General features: G+C 40.9%; 1 protein-coding gene across 7 annotated transcripts in view; it reads left to right on the top strand.

Annotated features, from left to right (window-relative positions):
* Window positions 1-24745, top strand: part of PDE8A (phosphodiesterase 8A) — a 130867-nt gene extending 106122 nt beyond the window's left edge. For all 7 annotated transcript variants that reach the window (XM_074880074.1, XM_074880072.1, XM_074880071.1 and 4 more), the window contains 15 exons: window positions 46-134; window positions 1410-1461; window positions 1562-1604; window positions 2527-2604; window positions 3856-3926; window positions 4573-4737; window positions 8926-8974; window positions 9723-9858; window positions 12565-12763; window positions 15505-15722; window positions 16595-16727; window positions 21285-21449; window positions 22378-22507; window positions 23277-23396; window positions 23479-24745. In XM_074880074.1, coding sequence (XP_074736175.1) covers window positions 46-134; window positions 1410-1461; window positions 1562-1604; window positions 2527-2604; window positions 3856-3926; window positions 4573-4737; window positions 8926-8974; window positions 9723-9858; window positions 12565-12763; window positions 15505-15722; window positions 16595-16727; window positions 21285-21449; window positions 22378-22507; window positions 23277-23383 — 1635 coding nt within the window. In that variant the 3' untranslated portion in view covers window positions 23384-23396; window positions 23479-24745. The remainder of the gene's footprint in view (window positions 1-45; window positions 135-1409; window positions 1462-1561; window positions 1605-2526; window positions 2605-3855; window positions 3927-4572; window positions 4738-8925; window positions 8975-9722; window positions 9859-12564; window positions 12764-15504; window positions 15723-16594; window positions 16728-21284; window positions 21450-22377; window positions 22508-23276; window positions 23397-23478) is intronic.
* Window positions 24746-26713: the final 1968 nt, after the last annotated feature.

The raw sequence follows: 26713 nt of genomic DNA, 5'->3' as shown, positions 1-26713 counted from the left end.
TTCCTGTTTTATCTGAACTTCCTTCCACTTGAATTCCTTTTTCAGGAATGGCAAGGAATGTACTATGCGAAAAAGAAAAATGGAGATAGCATACAACAAAATGTGAAGATACTACCTGTTGTTGGACAGGGAGGGTAAGTATGAAAGCTAAAACCATGATTTAAGTCTGAATCAAGTCTCAATTTAGAGTTCAGTTGCTTTCAGCACACAATTATCCTGTTACTGAGTATAAAGGAAACTTATGCAAGGAAGGGAGCCTCGGACCTCTGCATTTAATTCCTTGGAGCAAAATCAACTTTATGTGCTATGTGCAGGGAAAGTGAAATTCTCCTAATTCTCCCCAAAAAGGAGCTAAAGATCCAGGTGTGCTCACTTATGACTCTTCCTCTTCTAATACTCCCTGAAGTGCAAGGGCACCCTCTTCTCTTTCTGTGCGTTGTGTTGGGACCACCAGGACCTATGTCCTGTTCCACTGTGCACCTGTACTATGTCCCTCCATGCTCACCTACTCATGGCTGTTGCCGAGTGTCTTTATGTCATGAGGTCACTGTGTGTTTTGATTCTGGTCAAAATTCAAGCATGTCTTGATTTTTATGCAACTTCCACTTGGTCCCCAAATAGAGCATTTGGAGCACACAGGTATACGTTAGTTATTAGTACATTTATGATGAGTCTTTCTGTACTATTTTGGGAAAGAAAGTGGATCAGATTGCATGCAGTAGTAGTTTCAAAGCCCTCTAAGGCAACACAAACATTAATTAAAAGCATGGCACATTATCTTCCAGACTTGGCTGAAACAATCATTTAGAAAGGTGTGTCTTCATGAAGGAAAGGCCAAATGCAGCTTCTTCATGCAGTTATTCCTAAAAAAAGTGTTTTGGGTTGATTTCATCCCTGGAAATAATTCATGTTCTCTACTCTCCGTCAATAGAGTGAAAACATATTTTCAGCTTAAGATGCCAAACTTGTAAGACCAAGATGTATTACATACATTGCTACTTATGGAACAATCTGAGCCCATTTGAAGCTGGCTTAGAAAGTTTCCTGGTATTCAGTGGTGTAGTTTTCAGTTTGATTGCTGTATCCCTAAATCCTATAGAAGGGTTTGATTGTTGGAATGCACTGTTGCATGTTTCGCATTTATATCATACCTGAAACATCCTACAGTAGCCCAGAAGAAGCTGGGGGAGCAGAGACAAAGAGGAGGATACAATCTTTGCAAAAGATGCTTCCATTTTGTATTCCCCATCATGTGCAGAACTGTGGGGTTTTTTCCATTCTCAGCTGAGCCTTTCTGACAGAACAGGATTTGTCTTACATTAATTTGTTGCTCTTACCCGTTTTGTGTATCAGCACTGAATTAGAGCTGAGGTTTGGATGGGAATTAACACACTGTTTTTTGCCTACAGAAAGATTAGACACTATGTGTCAATTAGTAGACTGTGCAATGACAACAATAAGGTAAGTGAAAATAGTGCTGTGCTTGCTTTAGTTTGAGCCCTAAATATTACAAAATAATGGGAAAGTTCTGACTAACTGGATTTCTCATACTAAATTGTAGGCGGAGAAGACATGTGAACGTGTTCAGGCTGAGTCTCAGACAGGTATGACACATCTCTTCTGTCTTAATAAGTGGAGAACGTACCTGGGGAAAAAATAAAGCCTGTTGTTAGTGATCTGACTGAAAACCAGAGTTGCACAGGACAGTCTGAATAGTACTGTTTAGCTAGCAATAAGCTGGGAATCCAGCTCAAAAAGCAGGAAAATAAATACCAGTCCTCTCTACCTGCCTCATTTATTTTAGAAGTGATATAAAGCAACCCACCCTTGAAAATGTAGTAATAGAGCCCTAAGTTGGTATTGTGGTATTGCTGTATTCAGTGTCACATTTCAGTTGTGGGTAGTGGATCCCTGTGACAAAACTGGAAATAAGAAGGATGCTGTCTAGTCGTCATGATTTTTGTGGTGGTTGTATAGCTAGTGGCATGTATGCTTGCATTGCTTTTAACTGTATTGTTGGGTATTTGCATGTGGGTGACCAACACTACTATTCACCCTCATCCCACATACCAACACTTTGGTGAAGACATCCTTGGCATCCATGCTGCAGGTACTTGTTAATTGTAGCCTTGGTAGCACAGGATACATTGCCTAGTTTGCTAGGGTGTAATCTACTTTGGTCTACCAGTTCTTTGTGGCAGTTGTCACTTGGGTGAACTCAGGTGTGTTGCACAAGTTGTATTCACAACTACAATTGTGTCACTGTATCAAGAGAGGAACTTTACCCTCCACACTGTTAGATCCCCTCTGCAAAAACACTTAGGCATACTCTGCCAGAGAGCATGACTGGTTCACGACAGTGTTACTGGGCAAGAGTTTAAAAAGAAGCCTTCGTTGGCTCTCATCTGCTGAAGCATTGTAGTAAATGTCCCTCAACTGCTATCAGGCTTTCTCTGAATTTCAGTGCCTTTAACATACATCTTAGGAACAACTTAATGTCATTGTACAATATCATTTTCTCCACAGATATTCAGACTTGCAGACACAAAGACAGAAGGAAAGGATCACTAGATGTCAGATCCACAACATCACGAGGAAGTGATGGTATGTTAAATAAGTACATTTTTCTGATTTCTGTGTATATTTAGATTTTTATGTGCATACATACACATACAAATATAGGTAAGTATGTGTGTGTATATATACACATACACAAATAAAATAGCAAGTCATCAATTCATGAACAACTTTACATTTGTCAAATAGCCCTATTTTCTTCTTTTGAACTACTCTGAGTCTTTTTTTGAACCAGTGGAGAATGGAGGGCTATCGTCTATCATCCTGCGTTGAAAACCTCATGAGATTGAACACAGCTACTTTCAAGTACAAATGGCAAACTCTAAACCCAACCAATTATTACATTTCTTACATCTTCTCTTGATAAAAATATGAAGATAAATTTTTTACAAATTTTGTTTTCTTTTCATTGTGTTGTATTTTGCTCCATTAGATCACCCCAAACTTGGTAGATGAGTCACATATTCAAAACTGTTGCTGATGCTTACATGATTTTGTTAAAGCATACATCGTTACAGTCTAGGCAGCATACGCTAGTGAAACATGAAGTAGGTCTGTGGCAGTGAGACTACAATCATGCTCCAGTATAGCAAAAATAGCATTGATTCTTCTTCTTAAGAGCTGCTCAGCACAAAGAGTAACAGAGATGTGTCTGCATTTTATAGGTAGCACAACATAATTATCCAGAAAAATCCCATCTTGGTCTTTTCTCTACAGCACCAAAATTGCAAACTGATATAAAACATTTGTTTTTCAATTTCCGTTGAATAATAGGCCAGAACCTTTGCTGTTTTAATTTGACGTGGCTATCTTCACTTCAGAGGAGCTTCACTGATTTACCTCAGCTTGGAAGCTGACTCATTATGACTTGTCATATTGCATCAGGCCACAAAAGTAGATATATCCTATAATAACCTAAGTGCAATAGTTACCTACCTGTGCCTGCCAGTTTATACACACACACATCTGTATAGTCTTTTAACTACGTTTTTAACTGAATATTTTAATTAGTTAAAACAAAAAAAACAAAGCCATGATTTTGCCAGGCTGTTACAGCTACTTATCTCTAATCAGGGATATCAGTGGTTCAGCAAGCATCTCTTTGCACTTGTGTGTCCCTGGCATAACAAGCATGTGTATGCATTCTTCAATAGATTGTCTCTAAGGGCACAGCAGGGTAAGCAGTTCAAAAAATGAATCAAGATTTCTTGACTGAATCCTCCTGTCCTGCCTTGTCGCTGAAATCAGAATATAAATTCTGCTTTGTTTTCCACACAGGCAGCTCACAAAGGCGGCACTCTTCTATGGCCAGGATACATTCCATGACTATTGAAGCACCCATCACCAAGGTAATATGCACTGTCACTAGCTGTTGTCAGTTGTGCTGTACTGGAATACAGGGGCAGAAAGTTCCAGTACAGCATCCAGACTGAGGAGCAAGGCAGCTCTGGCCTCTGGTGCAACTTCTTCCCTGTTCCACCTGCCCACGGTTGGAGCTCCAGAAGGCCAGATGCTCTGAACAAAGTTCTCCCAAACCTGCTTAGTAGGGTGCTCTCCATGTGGCCAGCCATTACATGACCCTTTTTAAGGACTTTTGCCTATGTGAAGGAGGGATTAGAGTTCCTCCTTCTTACTTATGCATGGTAAACTGCTTTCTGAAACCATTCAAGGATCTGGCAAAAATCAGCTCTGTAATACACTGAGAGAGTCAAATGGGAGAAGGTTATCTTAAATGCATTTAGAGACATTTCAAGGCTGTACCTTGAACAGGAGAATCATTAATAAGACTGCTGTCTTTAAGGCCACAATCTTTTTCCCAGAGTCAGTAGCAAACATCAGTGTTTTATTAACATCCCTTTCATTTTGATTCTCCCACATGTGGATTAAAGTTGTTCGTCTTGTTTATTTGCTATGAGTTTTTGATAGTAATTGATGAGTGTCTCTGTTCTTTCTTAAATCACTTCTAAATTCAAAACATGTCTAATGCTAAACTAGGTAATAAACATCATCAACGCTGCACAAGAAAGCAGTCCCATGCCAGTTGCAGAAGCTTTAGATCGGGTTTTGGAGATTTTAAGAACCACTGAATTGTACTCTCCACAACTGGGGACAAAAGATGAGGATCCACATACAAGTGACCTCGTTGGAGGGTTAATGACAGTAAGTATATACCGCCACAACTGCTACTGATTAATGTTCCACTGTCTGATTTTCCCAGTCACTCAGTCTTTATCATCTGGCATGTGCTTTGCCTCTAGAATGCCAAATTTTCAGGAAAAACTGCACGCCTCTTCTTGGGGATTTTTTTCCCCCTACATTAATAATGTAGCTCTGAAAATGAGAAGGAAATTGACTGGTCCCTTTGAAGCATTAGTTTTGCTAGAAATGGAAAAGAAAACCAATTCTTTCTTCAATGTGATTCATTTTAGAAATGTATAGATGGAAGAGGAAGAAAGAAAGATAGCTAGACACCTGTATTCATTAATTAGGATTAGAATGGCATGTTTGGGGGGCTTTTCAGTGTATAGAAAGAATGTGTCTTCAAAAGAATGCAAAATACATATTTTTGTTGCTATTTCTTGGATTATATTTGTATTCATAGAGTCTCACAGAAAGATCAGAGTGCCTTGAGCTAGAAACATGAATGTTCACATATTACAACACAATCATGCTCCACAGAACTCATAGTTTAAATAAATAAGGCAAGAAAAGGCCTGAAGAAGGCATGTATTATGTTGTTACATTAGGAAAAGAGGAACGGGGGCATTGGAAAAAGAAGCGTTGTACCCAAAGTTGAAGAAAGGGCACATAGCAAAGCAAGAATTGAACCCAAACCTTCAGAGCCTGGAGTCTGACCCTCCTGATAATAACTAGATGAACTTGGATGAATGTTACCTGTGCCTTAAGGATATATGTTCCCATTAGTCCGTAGGTTGCATATAAAAGGCCACCTCAGGAAAACATTTGACAGTGTGTTGGATGCAAAAAAACTCATAAGATGTGAGCTTTTCAGAGATGTGTCTGTGCTGTTATCATTTCATGCTGTACCTATCAATACGCCTTTGCAGTATCTTTCAATCTTGAAACCGTTGACATGTTATAAATAAGTACCACACCAATCTAATCAGGAGAAATATATGAGAGACTTCAAGAATTCCAGGAGACAACCTGAATGGTTCATATAGGGTTGAATTTACGAATTCAGTAGACAAAATATATTGTTACCTTAACTATAAAAATATAAGAAGAATATTGATACATATAATCATTAGAGTCTCAAAGTGAATCTTTTCTCCTGCTGAATACACACAGTCCATAAACTCAACTGTTTTCTCCTTTTTGTAGATTGTTGATTCTTACATACATTTGTATTCTGACTGTATTCAGTCCATGGTCCCAGAACATGTAGGTAACAATATTGCAAAATACAAAATCCTTACTAAAAATAAAACAAAGGCTATTTTATGGAGCAATAGAAACGCAGAGAAAATGCATTTCAAAGCATGAGGGTATATGGCATAGTATGAGTTTTAAAATGATCTGGTAGAAATATTTTTCTAGTGAAGGGTCTGTTGAAAACTGAATTTTATTATTCCATTTCATGTTCAGAAGTTATGTCTGAGTAGGGGAACAAGTAATAGTTTGGCTTTGAACTCAAGCAGAATTCATGATGGGAAGGGCATTTGGAGTTCAGAAATGGATTTGCCAGATACAATTACACCTGCTATTTCAACTCTTAATAAAACTAATCTTTGATTCTAAATGATAGACAGCATCTGGTGTCCTAAATATTTGTGTCATAGCAGTGCTATTGAAGAGTCACTGAGCCAGTTACAAGAGTAGTACTCCCTTTCCTTTTAAATCACAAAACCCCAGACTAATTTACTTACAAATGTGAAAATAAAAATGAGATCTAACAGTTCTTTTAAGTGCAGACATTGTGTGTTCAGCTATAGAATCCACATTTACTTCTGCTTTATTTGGGTGCATAACATTGTTAGCAAGGTGCGTTCGGAATTTTTTTTTTTTTAATAAGTGTGTCTTTACATCATGAGCTAAACTTTTGTATTGGGTTTGTGTGGTGGGGTTTTGATAGTGGGGGAGGGGCTACCAGGGTGGCTCCTGTGAGAAGCTGCTAGAAGCTTCCCTGGCTCCAAGTCAGACCTGCTTCTGGCCGAGTGTCATGGTTTAGGCCTAGCCAGCAGCTAAGCACCACACAGCTGCTCACTCACTCCTCACCCCTCCCAGTGGGATGGGGAGGACAATTGAAAAGAAAAAGTAAAACTCGTGGATTGAGATAAGAACAGTTTAATAACTAAAATAAAATAAACCCAATAATAATAATAATAATAATTGTAATGAAAAGGAATATAATAAAAAAGAGAAATAAATTCCAAGACAAGACAAGTGATGTACACTGCAGTTGCTCACCACCAGCTTACTGATTGCCGAGCAGCGATCAGCCCCCCATCCAGCTCCCCCTAGTTTACATACTGAGCATGACGTCCTATGATATGGAATAGCCCTTTGGCTAGTGTGGGTCAGCTGTCCTGGCCATGCTCCCTCAGAGCTTCTTGTTCACCTGCTTGCTGGCAGAGCATGGGAAACTGAAAAATCCTTAACTTAGGATAAGTGCTAATTAACAACCACTAAAACATCAGTGTATTATCAACACTGTTCTCCCACTAAATCCAAAACACAGCACTGTACCAGCTACTCAGAAGAAAACTAACTCTATCCTAGCCAAAACTGGAACACCAAGGCCAAGCCAATCAGTGATGGTGGTAGCACCTCTGTGATAACATATTTAAGAAGGAAAAAAAAACGTGCAGCAGAGAGAGGAGTGGGATGTGAGAGTAACACCTATGCAGACACCAAGGTCAGCGAAGGAGGGAGGGGAGGTGCGCTGGAGCAGAGACTCCCCTGCAGCCCGTGGGGAGGGGGCAGGCTGTCCCCTGCAGCCCATGGGGAGGGGGCAGGCTGTCCCCTGCAGCCCATGGGGGTCCACGGTGGAGCAGATGCCAACCTGCAGGCCGTGGAGGACCCCACGCCGGAGCAGGTGGATGCACCCGAAGAAGGCCAGAACTCTGAGGGAAGCCCACGCTGGAGCAGTCTATTGCTGGGAGGACTGTAGCCCATGTCAGGGACCCACGCTGGAGCAGTTCATGAAGAGCTGCAGCCCGTGGGAAGGACTCACATTGAGAAGTTCGTGGAGGACTGTCTCCTGTAGAGAGACCCCACACTGGAGCAGGGGAAGAGTGTGAGGAGTCCTCCCCTGAGGAGGAAGGAGCGGCAGAGACAACGTGTGATGAACTGACCACAACCCCCATTCCCTGTCCCCCTGCACTGCAGCAGGGAAGGAGGTGGAGAAATCAGGAATAAAGTCAAGCCTGGGAAGAAAGGAGTGGTGGGCGAAGGTGTTTTAAGATTTGGGGTTATTTCTCATTATCCTACTCTGATTTGATTCATAAGAAATGAAATTGATTTTTTCTCCAAGTCCGGTCTGTTTTATGACCATAATTGGTGAGTGATCCCTCCCTGTCCTTGTCTTGACCCATGGGCCTTTTGTTACATTTTCTCCTCCCCATCCCACCGGGAGAAGGAGTGAGTGAGTGGCCACGTGGTGCTTAGTTGCAGCTGGTCCTAAACTACAGCAACATTAATGTGCAGTAACTAACAGCTGTATATATCAAAAGAGCAAGCAGGATTTGGGCCACAGTATTTTGAATTATGAGCTGAAAAGTAAATATTAAATATATCATTCTGTTAGTTTTAATCCTTCGTCTCAGTTTGCACATCTAGGCATCACGCCAGAATTAAGCCTAGGAGGCACTGAATTGGAGAATAAACAAGCTTCAGAGTAACTTGTTGCTCTGCAATCCCAGCAACAAATCACAAGATTCTTACGCTGCTGAGGCGACCTGATCTGCCAATACCAGAGGGAGGAGAGCAGAAGTGTGTCTCTATCCATTCCCTCTCACCACCCACCTGTTTGTTGATGGGAAGTATGTGGACATACCATGTCTGGTTTGTGGCACACATCCAGAACATACATGTGTTGTCCAGACAAAGGCAGATGTGAGGCTGTAATTCCAGACCTCTGTCTGCACCTGAGAAATTTGAGGTTTTACCTATTGAGTTTGTACTTTATCCCATATCTTGCAGTTTCTCATCCATTATGAACTATATGTAGAACAGACAAATCTTAACAGTACACAGTAGGGTACACACTGTTGTGACAGGTTGCAGTCAGGCTTCTCTGAAGTCATTGTGCTACTATTTGGTGTCATTATCTTATAGACCTTTTGTACAATACCCTGCAATTAACTCTCAACTTTTATTGAACAGGATGGTTTACGAAGATTATCAGGGAATGAATACATATTGTCAGCAAAACGTAAGTTTTAATTTGGCAGTTACTGAGATATTCACAGAATCATCTAGGTTGGAAAAGACCTTGAAGATCATCTAGTCCAACCATTAACCTAACACTGACCATTCCCAACTACACCATATCCCTCAGCGCTATGTCAGCCCGACTGTTAAACCCCTCCAGGGATGGGGACTCCACCAGTGCCCTGGGCAGCCCATTCCAACGCCCAACAACCCCTTCTGGAAAGAAATGCTTCCTAATATCCAGTCTAAACTTTCCCTGGCACAACTTGAGGCCATTCCATCTTGTCCTGTCGCTTGTGACTTCACTAAAGAGACTCATCCCCAGCTCTCTGCACCCTCCTTTCAGGTAGTTGTAGAGGGCAATGAGGTCTCCCCTCAGCCTCCTCTTCTCCAGACTAAACACCCCCAGTTCCCTCAGCCACTCCCCATCAGACCTGTGCTCCAGACCCTGCACCAGCTTTGTTGCCCTTCTCTGGACACGCTCGAGTCATTCAATGTTCTTTTTGGAAGTCCAAACTTATTAAAACATGTTAAGAAATTTAAGAAACGGGAAATATGATGAAATGTTCTTTTTTATAAGCATTGTTTGGTTTTGGTTTATTTTAATATATAAGCATTGTTCTGCAGCACTACTGAGCTTTATAGAAACGAGAGTTGCTAGGTGTTACTACAGGAAAGAAAACATGTACATTGAGTAAAAGTGTATCTCAGGGCTATTAACAGTGATCTGCAAATATATTCCTCAACAGAGACTCATCAGGTCGCTGGCAGTTTGATCTCTCCAATCTCCCTCAATGACATACCCCCACAGATAACGCAGGCAATGGAAAATGAAGAACACTGGGATTTTGATATCTTTGAACTTGAGGCTGCCACCCATAAAAGGTCAGTAAACTCAAGAGCTCATAAATTGAAGTTGCTGAAAACTGACTTAAATGTCATCCTGTAATCAGCTCTTTAATTTCTCTACCTGTGCTTTTAAAATGGAATTAGTTTTATTTTCAAAATCAAATGTTTGAAATTTTCTCATTGTCATTTCCTGTTGTGTATGAACCCATTAAAAATCTTCTGTTTCATCATACACTATTTCCTGCAGATTCCCAGTAGATGTAAGTGAAGATTTATATACCTTTGATATGGTATAATAACAAGACATCATCATTTTAAAAGCCTTTTCTGTTCTCAATAATAAAAAAGTTCTACAAATCCAATTGTTGTCTTGTGGGGATTCAAATTCAAATTATGGCCAACTGCACACAGAATCAACATGCTGGTCTTTATTTGATCAGTTGATACAGATCATGTTTTATTTTCTCTCCATGTAATTGGGTTATTTTTATTCCTAAACAATTCAGATACAGCTTTTCAGCAGAATTCCCATTGCCTTTGTCTGGGATTAGAGGAACATCTTTATTCTAGAATCTTGGCAGACTACATTTTATGTGTAAGATTAACTAAAGAATATTTACTGATAAAAAGTAGGGCATAGCAATTTCCATCACAAAAGTTTTCAAAAGCAGATCAGCAATTTTCATAGACTGTACTTCATTAATAGCAAATACTCCCACTAAGACTGTAAATTGATCTGTTTAAATCCTGGCTTTTATTTTCTGATGCCTATCAAAAAATTCTCCTTTGGGTCTAGTTTCATGTATCATGCTTCTCTTAGCTTAAAGCTTCTATGAGACACTAATTTGGAGTCTAGATCCTGCAATGAATTGACTATCTTAAACCCTTGTCAAAATCCCAGATCCGTAAGAGCTTTGGAAGGTATTCAAAAACAATGTCTAAGAAAGATATCAGGTATTTAGTTAACATATATGCATTTTTAGACTGGTTTTTTGAGCCAAAAAGTGGAAAAAACCCCAAGTTTTTTATTCTTTAAAGTGGTTTTATTGTAAGTGAAGAAATTTGCATCCCGTTACTTTAGGGGTTTTATTTTGCTTTGCTACATTTCCATTTCTAATGAAGTGCTATAGATACAGTAATTAAAAAGTCAAAATGTAGTCAGTGCGTGTGATTTACAACATTTAATACGCACAGTGCAGTAACTTAAAAATTAATTATCCCAACTAACATGTATGAGATCACCAGATAGCCAGCATGCATGAGATCACCAGATAGGTTTCCCTGTTCTTGCTGATTTGGAGAGACCACAGAGGGACAAAGGAAGTACTTTGTTGCCTGTCCTCTTATTAAAGATACTATAATTATGATTGCTTCCTGCTGTGTTTAAATAAAGGCAATTCATTTATTAAGAGAATTAAAGTGATCTTCAATGAATCACAAGTAGGAATATGTTATTAGTCCAAGCAGACATATGGTAGTAAAGCCAAGATAATTCATTAAATCTGAGCTTTAGTGCATTAGAGTTCACTGACACAGAAACCTGGTGAGACCTTTGTCTGACAGTGCTATGTGAGGGGGATTAAGGGGGATTTAACTTTAGTATATTATGATACTAATATATGACAAATAGTGTTGAGTGTTTTGAGTGTTTTTGCCAAAAGATGTACATCCAACTCTAAATGACCTCATCAACTCTAAATGACCTCACCTCACCTGTCAGGTGCAGCTAAAAATCAGAGTGCTTGATGCATCTGGAATCAAGCAACAAAGTGAGATGCCAAAATAAGGGTTTAAGATCTATTTTTAAGAATCCACATTTGAAAATATTTACCACTATACCTGTTCTTAAGCAAAAAATGTATTGGACAAGAAAACAGCGATATTAACTGGGTTTGATAAAAAAGCCAGTGGACTAAAACCTGATTAATTTTTTTTCCATTTGGTCGATTAAATATATTGCACTTTCACAGTTTTCAGATTAGAAATATTCTGTACTGCTGTTTTGATCTTCATTCATCTGCCAGTCATCTAGGTTTAAATTGGGCAGTTGGCCTGGGAGAAGCAAGAATACTGGAATACAGTGATGTTGGCTATTTTTGGAGACAGGTCTCCGACTGGGTTAGCCTGAAGGTTCATCTGGCCCTTACAGTCTTCTAGAAATTGCATTATTCTGGCCTGGTTATTTGCTTCCAGAATACTTCCATGCCTCATCCTCTATTGTGTGCAGACTCAGTGAGCAATGGAAGCCTGCAAGGGTGGGCGTAAAAGAAATGGACCAGATCTGCAGTGCAGAAAAAATAGTGATTTTAGCATTGTATAGTAAAGATACACTTCATCTAACTGTAAATAAGGTAGTTTAGGAATCTGTGGCAGCAGCAAGATTACCTGCCTCCTCTCATGGGCAGAGTTTAGTACTTGCTGATTTATTTCATTTTGACTGCAGTCTACATTTACCCAACATAGACTCCCCAAGCCCCAAAATACTGTTACATGTAGTACAGCAGCAATATCAAGTCTTTTTAATATTCCTGGAAGTGTCAGGAACTGGCATGATTCTGAGCATGTGTGTGATCGGTAGGCAGAACATTTCTACAGGTCTGGATTGTAATTCTGCAACAAGTCCTTATACCTAATCTGACATGCCATTGGTTAAAAATGCCGTATAGATTCATACTATTCATGCTATGTAATATTCTTTCAACCTCATTTGTTTTAAAACTTTGTGTCTATTTTTCTCCACAGGCCTTTGGTTTATTTGGGTCTCAAAATATTTGCTCGCTTTGGAATCTGTGAATTCTTAAACTGTTCAGAATCAACTCTGAGGTCGTGGTTACAAGTTATTGAAGCTAACTACCATTCCTCCAACTCCTACCATAATTCTACTCATTCAGCAGATGTACTACATGCCACTGCTTATTTCTTGTCTAAAGAAAGAGTAAAGGTGAGTCCACATTTATAAGAAACAGTGTAAGTGGGAAGTACAGGTGCGTTCAAAGGAAAAAAAGATGCCAGGAGCCAAATGTCTACCTAGTGCCAACCAGTTTGGTGACTGAGGTCTAAGAACTGGGCTGATTTACACGAGTTCTAGGATCTCCCTTACAGTGTACGTGGAAGGATGGATACTAATATTATGGGAATTGAGCTATTCTTGATGGGAGAATAAGAAAACGTCCTTTTAAAACAAAACTTTTTCATATAGTTAAACTTTCTCAGATAGGTGAACTAACAACACGATGATTTTCTGTGATGATACATGCCAAATACCGATTTAATGTAATAAATCACCATTTCTTATGCCTTGTGATGGTCATTTTGCAGAAGGCTCCCAGGACAATATAGGCCATAAAATAGGTTTAGTGCTTCCAAAGCCACTGGACAAGGCGTCCTGAGGCTTAAAGAGACTGCATTGGAGGAGAGTATTGGAAAAGATTACTTGTTGAAGTTCCTTGTACCATAACGCCCACTGGCGTATTAGAGCCACTGACAACCAGAATAAATCAGAGCAACCTTTGTTCTCACATGCCCAGAGGGCAGACTGGAGAAGGGGAATTAAAACAGTGCTTGAATGTGTATGCAGTGGAGTGGCAGTACATATTTCTGAGTTGCATTTTTGGATAGAAATTCCTACCCTGAATTGGGCTGCCTAAGGATAGTGCACCTGGCTGAGATATTTGTGACTGTAAACAAGCTTCTGACAGCTCATTAAAACTGTAGTAAGTCCCTTAACCTGGAGCTGCAGCTCATTAGTGTGTTCTCCAGAGGCTGACTTACAAATACTATATGCCAAGTGGGAATAGAACTTCACTGGATATTTTCAGCCCCTGATTTGCGAGAGGTTTAGCTGATCTTCCCAAGAATATCTATGAAAAACAGACAAGATCTGGACTCATTTCAATGCCACAGAGGCATGGCCGCCTACTTTTCCAGAATGTTATTTCCATTCCTCTGTAGGCATAGGAAGAGAAAAAAATGTTGCAGCAGCAGAAGGAGCAGAATCAAAGTTCAAAATTCTCTCTTCAAAGTTACAGCCCAGCTGCTTTTGTGTTGTCCAGAGTTTAACTTAACCTAAATACGGAAGGCCAGATTCTGCCACTCAAATTCACACTGAGAACATTTTTTTCAGTAAATTGAACTTGGTTCTTGCCTGGGAAAATTTTCTGGCTCCCTAACTGAAGCAGTATTCTCAGAATCATTTCCACTTCTGTGCCACTGGAGTTAAGATGACAAGGTTAGAATCCTTGACCTGAAGTTGGGGATAAAGGTGCTGTAAATCCCTGCGAAGTTTGTTACGGCAGACTCAGGAAATAAGTGTCAGATACACTGGTGTGGTCCTACAGATCAAGTATTCTCCAGTTTCTGGCCACTTCCCATCTGCACAGGTCTTTCTCAGCCAGACTATGCCCTGGTTAGTGTGTCCCTCTGAGGAGCACCTGTTCTAAAAATCTTCATACCACAAAAATAGAATCCCATGAGCAGCAGCTGAAAGAAAGATGGAAGAAGCTAACACGTGGCAGATAGCATTTCAGACAATGCTAACTATCAACCTACAGTAGCCTTTTCTTGTTCTCCACAAGGCCCTCTTGACAGTCCTCAATGAATAATATCCTAGCTCCATCAAAGTCAAGTCACTGCATTAATTTCAGGAGGTGTAAAGTAGGGTAGGGATTGTCTTTTCACCTACCAAGTCTAACCATTCTGAATGGTACTGGCAAAGCCAGTAGAGAATTTGGACCTTAAATTCAAGCTAATTGGAATGGAAATTATCTGCCCTGCTCCCATATTCAACTAGGAACATTTCTGCTTTGTGTTTCTTTCATTTTATTAAAATTTTTAATAATTGTTTTGTATCTGTAATCCTTCACAAAAAGCCAGCATAAACACAGCATAAGGTCTAGTTTCCAAATGTATACAATGTATTTCTGAGATGCTTGGTTCTTTTTCTCCTTTCTGCTGTTAACACAGTATTAAAACTTAAGTATAAAACCTTAAAAACTCAAATAGTTTTGTATTTCATTGTAGGGTAGATATAATTAGGCATAAAGCAATGACCAATGTAAGTAGACATGAAGCATGGAGTGCAGCACACTAAGAGAATCAGAATCTGATACAGAAAGTACGGTACAGTGTGTCATGTCATTTTTCCATGGATGTAAACTATCAAGTATTCTTCATAGAATTCATATTAGCTGTAGCCCCAGGACACTGTTGTTATAGAACTGGGTATATGGGAAACATTCCTTACAAATTGTAAACCTAGCCAGCACGTAAGTGGAATGTGATTAGGACACATTAAGTTTCCAAAAGAAATGAAGGGGTCTGGTGGAAAGAGAATAATTTTTAGCAGTAATGGTCTTTTTTCCAAGCCAAATACCCTAGGTCCAAGTGAAGGTGGTTTCTGTGTTGTTAGAAAACACAAACTAATTACTTTGCATTTATTTAATTTGATGTGCTTTGTCAAAGGTGTGGCTAAGGCAAAATTCAAGAGGCACAAAATGGCCAAAAAAGTCATGCAGTGTTCCATGAAGCTTATAATGAATTTTCCATTGCTCTGTCTAGAACATCTGACCCTTGCTGATCTGCAGAGTTCTGGCTTTTGTTCCTCAGCAACTTGGCTTAATCTTATGGACAGAGTAGGGTTTCTAATGAGTCTGCCAGGAAAACTAAGCATCCTTCTATTTTCAGCAAACTTTGGATCCGATTGATGAGGTTGCCGCACTCATAGCTGCCACAGTCCATGACGTGGATCACCCAGGAAGAACAAATTCTTTCCTGTGCAATGCTGGCAGTGAGCTAGCAATTCTCTACAATGACACCGCAGTGCTGGAGAGCCATCATGCTGCCCTGGCTTTCCAGCTCACCACCCGGGATGACAAATGCAATATATTTAAAAACATGGAGAGGTAAGCTTAAAACCCAGGGTCCCTGTCTGCCCACTAACATCTCTCACTTTCTTCTGTGTAACATGATAATGCAAACAAGGATCCTAGAGGAGGGCAGTACCCTGTGGATAACTGTCCATAGCCCTTGTGGGAGTTTGCTTCTAGAACAATAGAGTGCTTCTGCCTGTCCTGCTCAGATATAGGAGTAATCCTATGGTTTCAGTTCCTCCTGTGGATAAAAAGGTGGACCCTGTATAAGGGTAAAATACTGTACTACTGTAAATCCTAATGTTTGCAAGTCTAGAAGACTCATTTTGTAACACCAGATGTAGAAGACAAGCTAAGGCTGAGTGGGTAGATCTTTGCTGGGTAGAACAAGGGTAGAAAGAGTCACAGAGCATCAGCCAAAAATGAAATGCCTTGTTGCAATGGGAATGACAGTGAAGGAGCTGTTGTTCTTCCAGCCCTAGAAGGGCATTTAGGGTGAGGATGTGACCATTGCCTTGGCTCTCTCAAGATACAGCAGAAAAGTATTGCTGAAAACTTGGCTGGAAAACATGAGCTACTACTGAGTGTCTGTGCTAAAAGTCCTGGGAACACACCGGTGTGGCATGTCCTGGTGGCCCTCCTGAGTAGCTGGTGCCTCTGCTTCCACCCACCTCTTGCACTGTTTCTCCCAGAGATCCAGTCATGCGTCTAGCACTTATGTCTCTGCACACCAAAGGGTACTTCATCCAGCATAGATGCAGCTGCCCAAACCTTTATCATTGTTCTTGCTTTCTCCAGCACCTCTCTTCAATAAAAATGGTCTGTAGCATTTTTGTTAGACTTGTTTTAGCAAGCAGCCCTTTGTGAACCAGCCAGCATTCTTAATTGTTTCCTTCTTTAAACAGGAATGAATATCGAACCCTTCGCCAAGCCATTATTGACATGGTCTTAGCAACAGAAATGACAAAGCACTTTGAGCATGTCAACAAGTTTGTCAACAGCATTAATAAACCCTTGGCAGCCCTAGAAGAAAATGGGGTAAGCAACACTGCAAGTTCTTCTTAAAATGCCTAGGCAGGGACTGGGAACCCTTGGCACTAGGAAATCCCCACATGGGTATTCTGAGAAAATTAATCAGAAACATGGAGAAAGAGAGACTAGAAATGTGTCTTTCACCTCTGGGTTTGAATGCCCTTCTGCTTAACATGGTTATCACACGTTTTGAGGGTGAGTGGGACTCACTTGGATCCTATTAATATTGCAGAGCTATGGTGTTGCACTTGGGAACAGAACCTTGGGCTGTATGTTTTCCTGTTAAAAATACCATTTTGATGAACACAGTCACTCCCACGGAGAGAGTGCTAGTGGCAAGACTTGGTATTGTTGTTGGCCATTTCTGCAAAGGAGCCAAGATTTGCCTCAGAACAGAAGCTGAATTACTCCCTCACTCCCAATGGGAACCGCTGTGGTGCAGCATAAGGGCAGGTATATTGACTGCCATGTGGCACATTCTCTGGAAATGAGGGCTCTCAGCCTTCAGCGCTGCCTGGCAGCATTCATGGGTTTTCTGTCTTCTTAAAAAAATCAATTTAACTTGTTACCAATCAAATCAGAGTAGGATAATGAGAAATAACCCCAAATCTTAAAACACCTTCGCCCACCACTCCTTTCTTCCCAGGCTTGACTTTATTCCTGATTTCTCCACCTCCTCCCCTGCTCCAGTGCAGGGGGACAGGGAATGGGGGTTGTGGTCAGTTCATCACACGTTGTCTCTGCCGCTCCTTCCTCCTCAGGGGAGGACTCCTCACACTCTTCCCCTGCTCCAGTGTGGGGTCTCTCTACAGGAGACAGTCCTCCACGAACTTCTCAATGTGAGTCCTTCCCACGGGCTGCAGCTCTTCATGAACTGCTCCAGCCTGGGTCCCTGACATGGGCTACAGTCCTCCCAGCAACAGACTGCTCCAGCGTGGGCTTCCCTCAGAGTTCTGGCCTTCTTCGGGTGCATCCACCTGCTCCGGCGTGGGGTCCTCCACGGCCTGCAGGTTGGCATCTGCTCCACCGTGGACCCCCATGGGCTGCAGGGGACAGCCTGCCCCCTCCCCACAGGCTGCAGGGGAGTCTCTGCTCCAGCGCACCTCCCCTCCCTCCTTCGCTGACCTTGGTGTCTGCATAGGTGTTACTCTCACATCCCACTCCTCTCTCCACTGCAGGGTTTTTTTTTAAAGCTTCTTAAATATATTATCACAGAGGCGCTACCACTGTCGCTGGTTGGCTCGGCCTTGGCCAGTGGTGCGTCCGACTTGGAGCCAGGGAAGCTTCTAGCAGCTTCTCACAGGAGCCACCCCAGTAGCCCCTCCCCTGCTACCAAAACCCTGCCACATAAACCCAATACAGTATCATATAGACATAATCAATAGCCATCTGGAACCCCATGGACACAATGAAATTGCCTGTTAAGAACTCATTCTGAAAAACCACACCAGTTTCAATAACAGCTTCAACCAGCAGTTTTGTTGCCAGTAAGAGCAGCGTATAATTTTGTTGGAATGTTTTTTTGCAGAGAGAAGATTTTCAGAAATGGTTATAATAAAGTTTGCATCGGTGGCAACATCCTGTAGGAGCTGTAATAATTTTCTGTGTTTTCTTACCATGTTTTTTAGAAAGCCACATTATGACTGTTGTGTGTAACGGGGGAGTGCAGTCTTTTTATTATCTGAAGGTGGGAGAGGAACAGGTCTTGTTCCTTCACCCATCAGAAGCAGACTGGGGCTTAACTGGAGGAGAGTACCTTTGTCCACAGGAGTATATGCTAGAATTAGCTTTGTTCTTGGCACCCAGTGATGCTAATGAGAACTATGTGAATGTGAAGCGAAAGTCCCAGTAGGATACTGGTTTTACTGATTAAACTAGGAGAAAGGCTGTTAAGTCCTCAGCTGGACAGCCTCTCTGGGTGGGCATAGCAGCATTCATTGTAGAAGGGGAAGAGACATGGAGAAGAACAAGGGACCTGCTGCTGCTGGGTGGAGTAGGTAACTCTCTAGGGCACCTGGTCCTGCTGGAGGGCTCTGTACTGGCCTGGCTGGGTGCACAGAGCCCCTCCTCCCAGCCCCAAGAATTGGGATGCAGCTGGTTTTTGAGCAGCAGCATCCATCCAAAGGCCCAAACTCCTCTTCTTGCCTGTTACAGAGAGATGAATAGCTGTTGCTGCTGAAGAACAGGGCTTGGACTTGTACAGTCAAACAGGAAAAACAAATACAGTGACATATAGAAATCAAACAAAAGTTTAATTCTGCTCTTGAGCCCCAGGGGCTGCAGGGAAGTAATCTGCCCCACAAGGCATTTGCAATTCACAGCAAATTCTGCCCAAGGATGGGAAGAAAGACAAAGGCTATATAATTTTTATTGAAAACAAGAAGCAAAATGTTTTCCTTCTTTTGGTTGGGAGTTTCTCAGTTCAGCAGGTTCCTATTAAAAGGCCTGTAATGTGTGAGTGGGTAAACCAGATCATTTGCTGTGCTTGTTACTAGCAGAACAACACTGGCAGATCCTCTTTCAAGTCTGGTTGTATATCTGGTTGCAGCGGCAGTGTGTGTTTCCTGGCCTGGTTTCCAGTCATGGCGGTGACTCAGTGTAGTGTTTGCAGGCTGAGCTGCCAACCGAGTGTTCCAAATGGGACAGTTCCACTTATTTTTTTTTATTTATTATTTTTATACATATTTGTTCAAAGAGCCACGCTGAGAAGCTGCTTTGTTTGTTTCCTTTCTTCTTTTGTTTCATAAACTGAAAAAAATCCTTTCCAGCTCCAGCATCCTTTATCCTCCCATTTCCCTTCATGATGTCACCTAAGCCTATGACAGGAAGCCAACATCTGACATGCAGAGACACCTCTGCACTCTGAGCAGGATGCTGGGACTAAGTACAGTTAGCACATTTTATTCCCAAGACATCCGCATCCAGCAAGTAGAACTGTGCCCTTGGTTTCAACAGATCATAGAAGCGAACATCCTTTCTTGATTCTTGGTGGTTTACCTACTAGGATATTCTCTACTATCCTTAACTGAATGATGTCTAATAATTTTCCGTGCTTAATTTCCATGCTTGTGTTTCTGGAGCTTCCATCACTCTATTTTGACTTTCTCTTACATAATTTTGCCATGCATTTGGAGATGTATGTACCTCACTTTGTTTTCTCTGTATCTTCCCTTCTACATATCTAAAACTGAGGGAAAAGAATTGGTTTGAGAGTCTCATTTTGGTGAGAACTGTGGAGCTGGTGTTTCTGAGCCAGTATACTACCAAATAATCTTTTTTTAATTATTGTCAGTTTCTTCCTTTAGGAAGAACTTTCTTCCCCACAAGAACTTTCTTCTGAAAAACATGTCCTAATAAAAGGTTAGAATGTTTCTGCTGCTTTGTATCTCCCTCTTCGTACAAAATACTGCAGGAACTGGTGGCACATTAGTATTATCATTATCATCATCATCATCATCATCATTATTGTTATCGTTATTGTTATTATTTATTATCATTATCATTACTGTTTCTTCTCCACTGCTCTTGACTATAGATCAAGACCTTGTTAGGTGCCGGAGAAGTCTAGCGTATACTCCTTGCTTCAAAGGGGTTTTATTCTGAGTAGATGGTGTTGTAAATTTCTGTACGTTCCCATCCCTAAAGAGTCAAGTAACAATGTTGTACTTACAGATAATTTTTTAAGATACTTTAATCCTGAATCTCTGTCCTTTGGAAACTTCATCAGAGCTCCACAGAAAATAGTTTCTAATCTGGATCATTGAAGCCTTTACTCATATTAGCTGTATACTGGCTCCAAATATAGAGTACCGTTGACGTGCTTATGTGTGCTGCCTGGGAACCAAATATAAGCTGTGTGTGGGCTGAAAACTTTCCTAGACTTAGAGAGGAAAGATGAGGCTGTTTGGAAGCATGTTTCTAATGTATTGCTTTAATACTGATAAATTCTCAGAAAGCAAAATTCCCAGTCATGTCAGAGACTGATGGGCTAACGTGGGTCCAGTGGAAGGGAATGAGGAGCATGCCTGGGAGACAATGTGGGATCCGAGTCTCCTAATAGTAGCAGTGCTGTCAGAATGATTGATGCTCATGCTGATGAGGTTTGCATGTTGAGGATGACCGTGCATCTCGGGCCAGTCCTTTTTTTTTAAACCAGCTATTCCACTCTCAATGTGCAAGTCCATTAATCCTTGGATTTCAGCAGAGAATTACATTTTTGTGCCTACACAGTGCTCATCACTATGTGTGTAGTGAGGAATGGATCCTCTCCACACTTTTAAGGAGGCAGATAAGGCATAGAGGGATTAGATGACTTGCCCAAAGGTGCCCAAGAGATCTGTCACAAAGACAGTGACTGAATCCAGAAACTGAGTTCAGTGCTAGTTCAGAGCTGTGGCTAACATTCATAATCCCCCTATAAATTCAGTTGAACATCAAATATGGTAGCCAGCAGCAGGACTGATCCCTGTGGGATCTGCTGAAAGCATTCCCAAAGCACAGAGTTTTTAAGTAAGTGCACAGAGACCTTGCTAATGGATTGTTTTTAATTCTTAAATGTTACAGAATAATGGTGATGGAGAGTCAATCAAAACTGTTCTCACGTCCCCTGAAAACCGTATCCTTATCAAACGCATGTTGATAAAGTGTGCTGACATTTCCAATCCGTGCAGACCCATAGAACAGTGTATAGAGTGGGCCGGACGCATCTCAGAGGAGTACTTTGCACAGGTAAGGCAGCTAAAATGGGCTGCTCAAATTCCAGGTGAGCATCTGTGTAGAAGGGAAGAGAAGGGTGCATATGCTGCCAGTATTCCAGGACACCTAAGGCTGCATTACGTAATGTGAAAAATAACAGCTTTTTTATCTTAAATGATGGGATATTACACATGCCAATACAAGACTAGATGCCTTCAGACAGACAAAAGTTGACAACTTCTACAGTGCAGTTTTTGAAAAATCTAAGCTTTCAGGTTGTTCAGTTTGGAGCTGGGCTTTTTGAGTTTTGCCTGCAAATGCATTCCCATCACAAGAGGCAGAGGAAGGGTGCCTTCTGTGTACCACGTGCTGGCTATGCCTCAAGAATAGGATCATCAGGTCCTTGTGTTAGCATGGGAGCAGCACTCACTCCAAGAAATGCTGTAAGACCTTAGCACACTGTGCTGAAGAAAGGTTTTAGGAAGATGGGGGAAAGGAGAGGGCAAAATCATTATTACAAGTGACAGACCAAATACTGCAATTGGGATTTGGTACCTCAAGGCGGGGGGAAGAGGATTAAAAAAGGTTTTTTGCCATCTCTGAGTTGTACAGATTGCCGCTTCCATCAGAGATTGAAAATGGTTGAGCATCTTTTAGCTCCAAAGCAGTCATAACTTAATCAGTGATGTGTGAAGTTACTCAGGGTCAGCTCTGTGTGTAGATGCAGAAGGTAAATGTATCACTTTGTGGGAAACACTGGAAGGCACTATTTGTCTGCTGTTTCGCTGAAACATAGACGACTAGGTGCTTGAGAGTAAGTTGCTGCTGCTTCAGATTTATTCAGGTTCCTCTGTTCATTTAGCAGTTGCATGCTCTAGTCAGTGCCGAACAATCTGCTGCTAAAAGAAGCCCATTAACAGAACGTGTCTTAGATGAATAATCACAAGAGTGTTTTTTGCAGACTGATGAAGAAAAGAGGCAAGGTTTACCTGTTGTGATGCCAGTTTTTGACAGAAATACTTGCAGCATCCCCAAATCCCAAATATCATTCATTGATTACTTCATTACCGATATGTTTGATGCCTGGGATGGTAAGCAAAACTCTGCTACATTTCCTGACGATAACTATTTTGTGAACATTTAAAACTACTGTGATATAAAATTGCTTTCTTATGGCTTCTAAAGAAAGGGGGAGAAAAGGGAAGATTTCTGCAGTTCAAGTAAGCTTAATAACTTTATTACTGCTTAGAAGTATTTTGATACTGCTACAAGCCATTGTAGCATTGTAGCATGAATCTAATACATTAGATTCAGGCAATGTTTAACTTCCTTCGTTTTAAACTTGCTTCTCTCTAAATGGAGAACAGACCATATTCTCCTTGATAGCACTTTGGGCACAGTCATTTTGTCCACGTTGATATCAGCTATTCTTCAAGACAAATTTCTACAGTCTGGAAACTGCTTGGGGGAGCAGCTATTTCCATCCAAGTGCTGCCTCCGTGGTAAAAGTGGTCAGAAATGTGACTCTCCTGAATGCCAGATCATGACATGTGACTGAGATTTGATGAAGCAGAATAATTACAAGCATAATTAGCTATGCCCCTCCTGGAAAAGTGGGTCCCTTTGCTGGGACTTGCAATACCAGTATTAAGTAGACTTACAGAACTGTTCTCAGTGGCCTGAGTGATACATGAGTGATGAGAGCTGTGCAGCCAAAACCATTTCAAGTATCAGTATGACAGATCTAAGCTTTCCTACTTCACACGGTTGCCCAGACATTTCAAATGATATTTAAGCAGACAGAATCATGTGACTGTTTCAATTCTGCAAACTAAATACACTCTGCCCTTTCTTCCCTAGCATTTGCAGACCTGCCAAATTTGATGCAGCATCTGGATAATAACTTTAAATACTGGAAAGGACTAGATGAAAGGAAGCTGCGGAGCCTTCGACCACCACCAGAATAGCAATTAGACCATGGTGTGTAATTTACTAACCAGATGCATATTTGTTCAAGCTCACTTTTATTCATGTGATTTGAGATTTGTTTTGGTCTCTTCAGTATTACAGTAAGGCTAGCCCATGCGCTTGGGGAACTTTCAAATTCAAGAGAACATGAGGTCAGCAGTTGACTTCCACAAACTACCATGTGTGGACTCCAATGAAATAAGCCTACCAAGTGGAATTACACTGGATTGCTGCAGTACTTGTACTGAAGAGGGTTTATTAGTGAACATATTTTTGTGATATCTTCATACCAGTGTGTGAAGCTGGAAGACCTTGAAGAATCCTCATAAAAAGGACATTCACTAGAAGATTTTGCTTAATCCTCAATCCTGCAAGTGAAAAAGAAGTATCTATTAATAGAGACTCATAGCTTTTATGAGAAAGCTACATGCTTTTTATAAGCACTTAAGACAGTTACATAGAACAATCATTCAAAATGCAACTCTCTAAGAAGGAATTTTTGATCTATGAAAAATAGATGTACTCTATTTTTTCACATCACAGAAGGTGCAATCATTCACTTCTGAGCACTACTGAAAGTGAGTTCTCTAAGAAATTTAGTAGCAAATGTAAAAAATAACACAAGAATTTTTGAGGTTGATCGTTAGCATCTATGATTAAAATGATACGTTTTATTTATTTTGTTAGATGTTCAATATTTTCTATGAATTTATAAATACTTAAAAGCCAAAGCCAACTTTAGATGCATTACAAATTTACATGATTCATACTCATTAATATACATTTAATTGATGTACAGACCTTTTATTTTCATAATGCAAATACAAAATACTATACAATGATACATTTTTATTGCACTGTAAGGATAGATGTGTATGTTTAAATATTGTCTGATTTATGTTAATTAAAATAAGTTTTATTGAAAAGGTCTCACTTGAGAATAGTAGAATAAACAAGAAATGTATCCTGTCTGAGCACCAGAACTGCAGTAGTTCTCCCACAAACCAGTGATGACGACCTGATCTTCCCTTGGCTACAAAAATAATGATATGTTGGAACTTTTTGTTTTTTCCCATGAAACTTTATGACTGAATTCCCTGTCAAAGTCTGCCTTATTTTATATAGTATTTCTACAAAGCATTCCACAGCATATATGAAGAGGTAATACTAAACAGCTAATGAATTTCAACATTTTATAGCCTATGTATTTTCCTCTGCCATGAAAGAAACAGAACATAAAACCACCAACAAAAACCTTTAACTCAAGAAGTTTGTAAAGGCTCTGTACCATCACAATTTGAATGAAACCTTCATAGCAAACACCAGAAAATAATAAAATGTATATTTTAAGAAGTGTCAAAGTCCTAGCCATTTCATTTGAAATGTATATTTACTTTGTAGTTTGCAGACTAACAGATACATGAAATTCTTTTAAAGATAACTAAGATACTTGCTGTCTGGGGAAGGGAAGATTTGAGGGGGTTGGACTGGCATAAGCGTGATGGTATATGGCTGTCAAGCCCCTGTGTTTGTGGCCTGCCCTTGGCAAGCCCATCAAACCCTTGTGTGCCCTTGGACAAGTCTCTTCACAGCTAAAAGCCATGCCACGCTGTATTCCACTGAAGGACTAGAAGAGTATCCTGTCAGCCTGCCCGGTAGGCAGAAAGGCACTCCAAAAGCACTGAAAGAATTGCTGACTGTTGTCAGTGCAGAGGCAATTGACTTCAGAGACATTTTGAACCATTCCTGAAGAAGCACAAGCATGGGAGTGATGGATGATGTAGCAGTTCAGGGACTCCAGCAGTGGGAGCCTTAAAGCAGGTAAGAAAGGAACGGGTGGCCACTCCGGGTGTTACCTGTTTCTGTGTTTCTCCTTCATCTCCAACTGATAAGACTCATGGGCCACCACCATTTGTAGCTCACTAATGTTCATGTTTATGTTATGCCTTTCTGCCAGTGCTGCCCTTACCCTGTTTGTGTGCTCTCCCCTCCTGCATAGAATTTGGGTTTTATGCTGTTGGGGCAGGGAATTCCCTTTCGTAATTTCCGTTAGTTCATCGATGTGTGAATACTGCCTAAGGCGGTGAGGCTCAGATCCTGCCTAGGAGTGCCCAGACCGTGCCGCTGTCTCACTGACAATAGCTGGACAGAGGGCATGAGGTCCTTGTTGATCTTCCAGGGGTTCTACAGTCAATACTGAAGGAGCGAATATATTTCCATTGAAGGCTGAAAAAAACAAGTATCCTATTTTCAAAGGGAACATGCAAGGAGAGGGAAAGTTGGCTGCCAGATACGTTGTTTTCCTGGCAATATTACATTGTGTTTCCCTATATGTTCACCTATTGTAATCAGCTTTAATTTGCTACCTGGCATTGATCTCTTCTGTTGCATGCAGGCTCCTCTGCCTAGTTCAAGGAAAAGCTGCTCTGGCTTCATTAGAGGCAAGCTGTATCACACATTCTCCACTTATCTGCTGCAATGAGGATAGGAGAGGAACAGTAACAGCATATGGGCCCAGAGAATGTCTGCAGGAAGGGGGGTAAAAATACTACTTCATAAGCATAGTCGATATTCTGGGTTATATTAATGAATGATAAAAGCAGTTGATTTAATCTACTATAAAAATGCCTGATGCATCTTTATCAAAAAGATGTGATCAATATGATTAATTCCCTGAAATTCACACTGCATCTTTAATGCCATTACTTGGAGTGTAGAGCTGTGCTAATCAATCCTCTGTATCAGCCAGATTTATGTCCATATTGGTGTACAATAATTTCAGTTAACATAAACCACTGATTTGCAGCCACTGAATGCAGCTCTGTTCATTCTGTTGTCCATTTAACTTTCACTGTTGCCAGGGACAGATTATAATTAAAGTCTGGAACCATGATGCCTGATCCTCACCTAAGATCTCTTCCCACAGAGCTTCTCTCTACAAGCTACACCTCTTAAGCCTTCTGTGCAGTGTGAGACTGTGCAGGTTCAGTGGGGGTGGTTCTAGGCTGCTGCCCATGCAGCAGAAGGGCCTTGCTGTGGAGCAGTAATAGCTCTAATGTGATACTCATCGCTCCAGGACCCAGACGTCTTCGGATCCCATTGCAAATTCTTCAGCCATTCCAGATCCCCTTACTTTCTTCTCCAAGATTACATAGCAACATCCCATGCCCTGTGCTCTGAACCCTTTCCAGTTTAGTGTGTCTTCCCGTGCTTTTTGAACTGTCACTCAGCGATGGAGCTCTGCTTGGAACAGAACCATGGTTTTACTGATGGTCCTTCACCATGGAAGGGAGAACACTGGAATAAGCTGAAAGAGTATGATTGAAGTT

This window comes from Strix uralensis, chromosome 11, assembly GCF_047716275.1.
Source record: "Strix uralensis isolate ZFMK-TIS-50842 chromosome 11, bStrUra1, whole genome shotgun sequence".
NCBI classification, from domain to species: domain Eukaryota; kingdom Metazoa; phylum Chordata; class Aves; order Strigiformes; family Strigidae; genus Strix; species Strix uralensis.
Note: the sequence above shows the minus strand (reverse complement) of the source record. Positions and strands in the feature narration are given on the sequence as shown.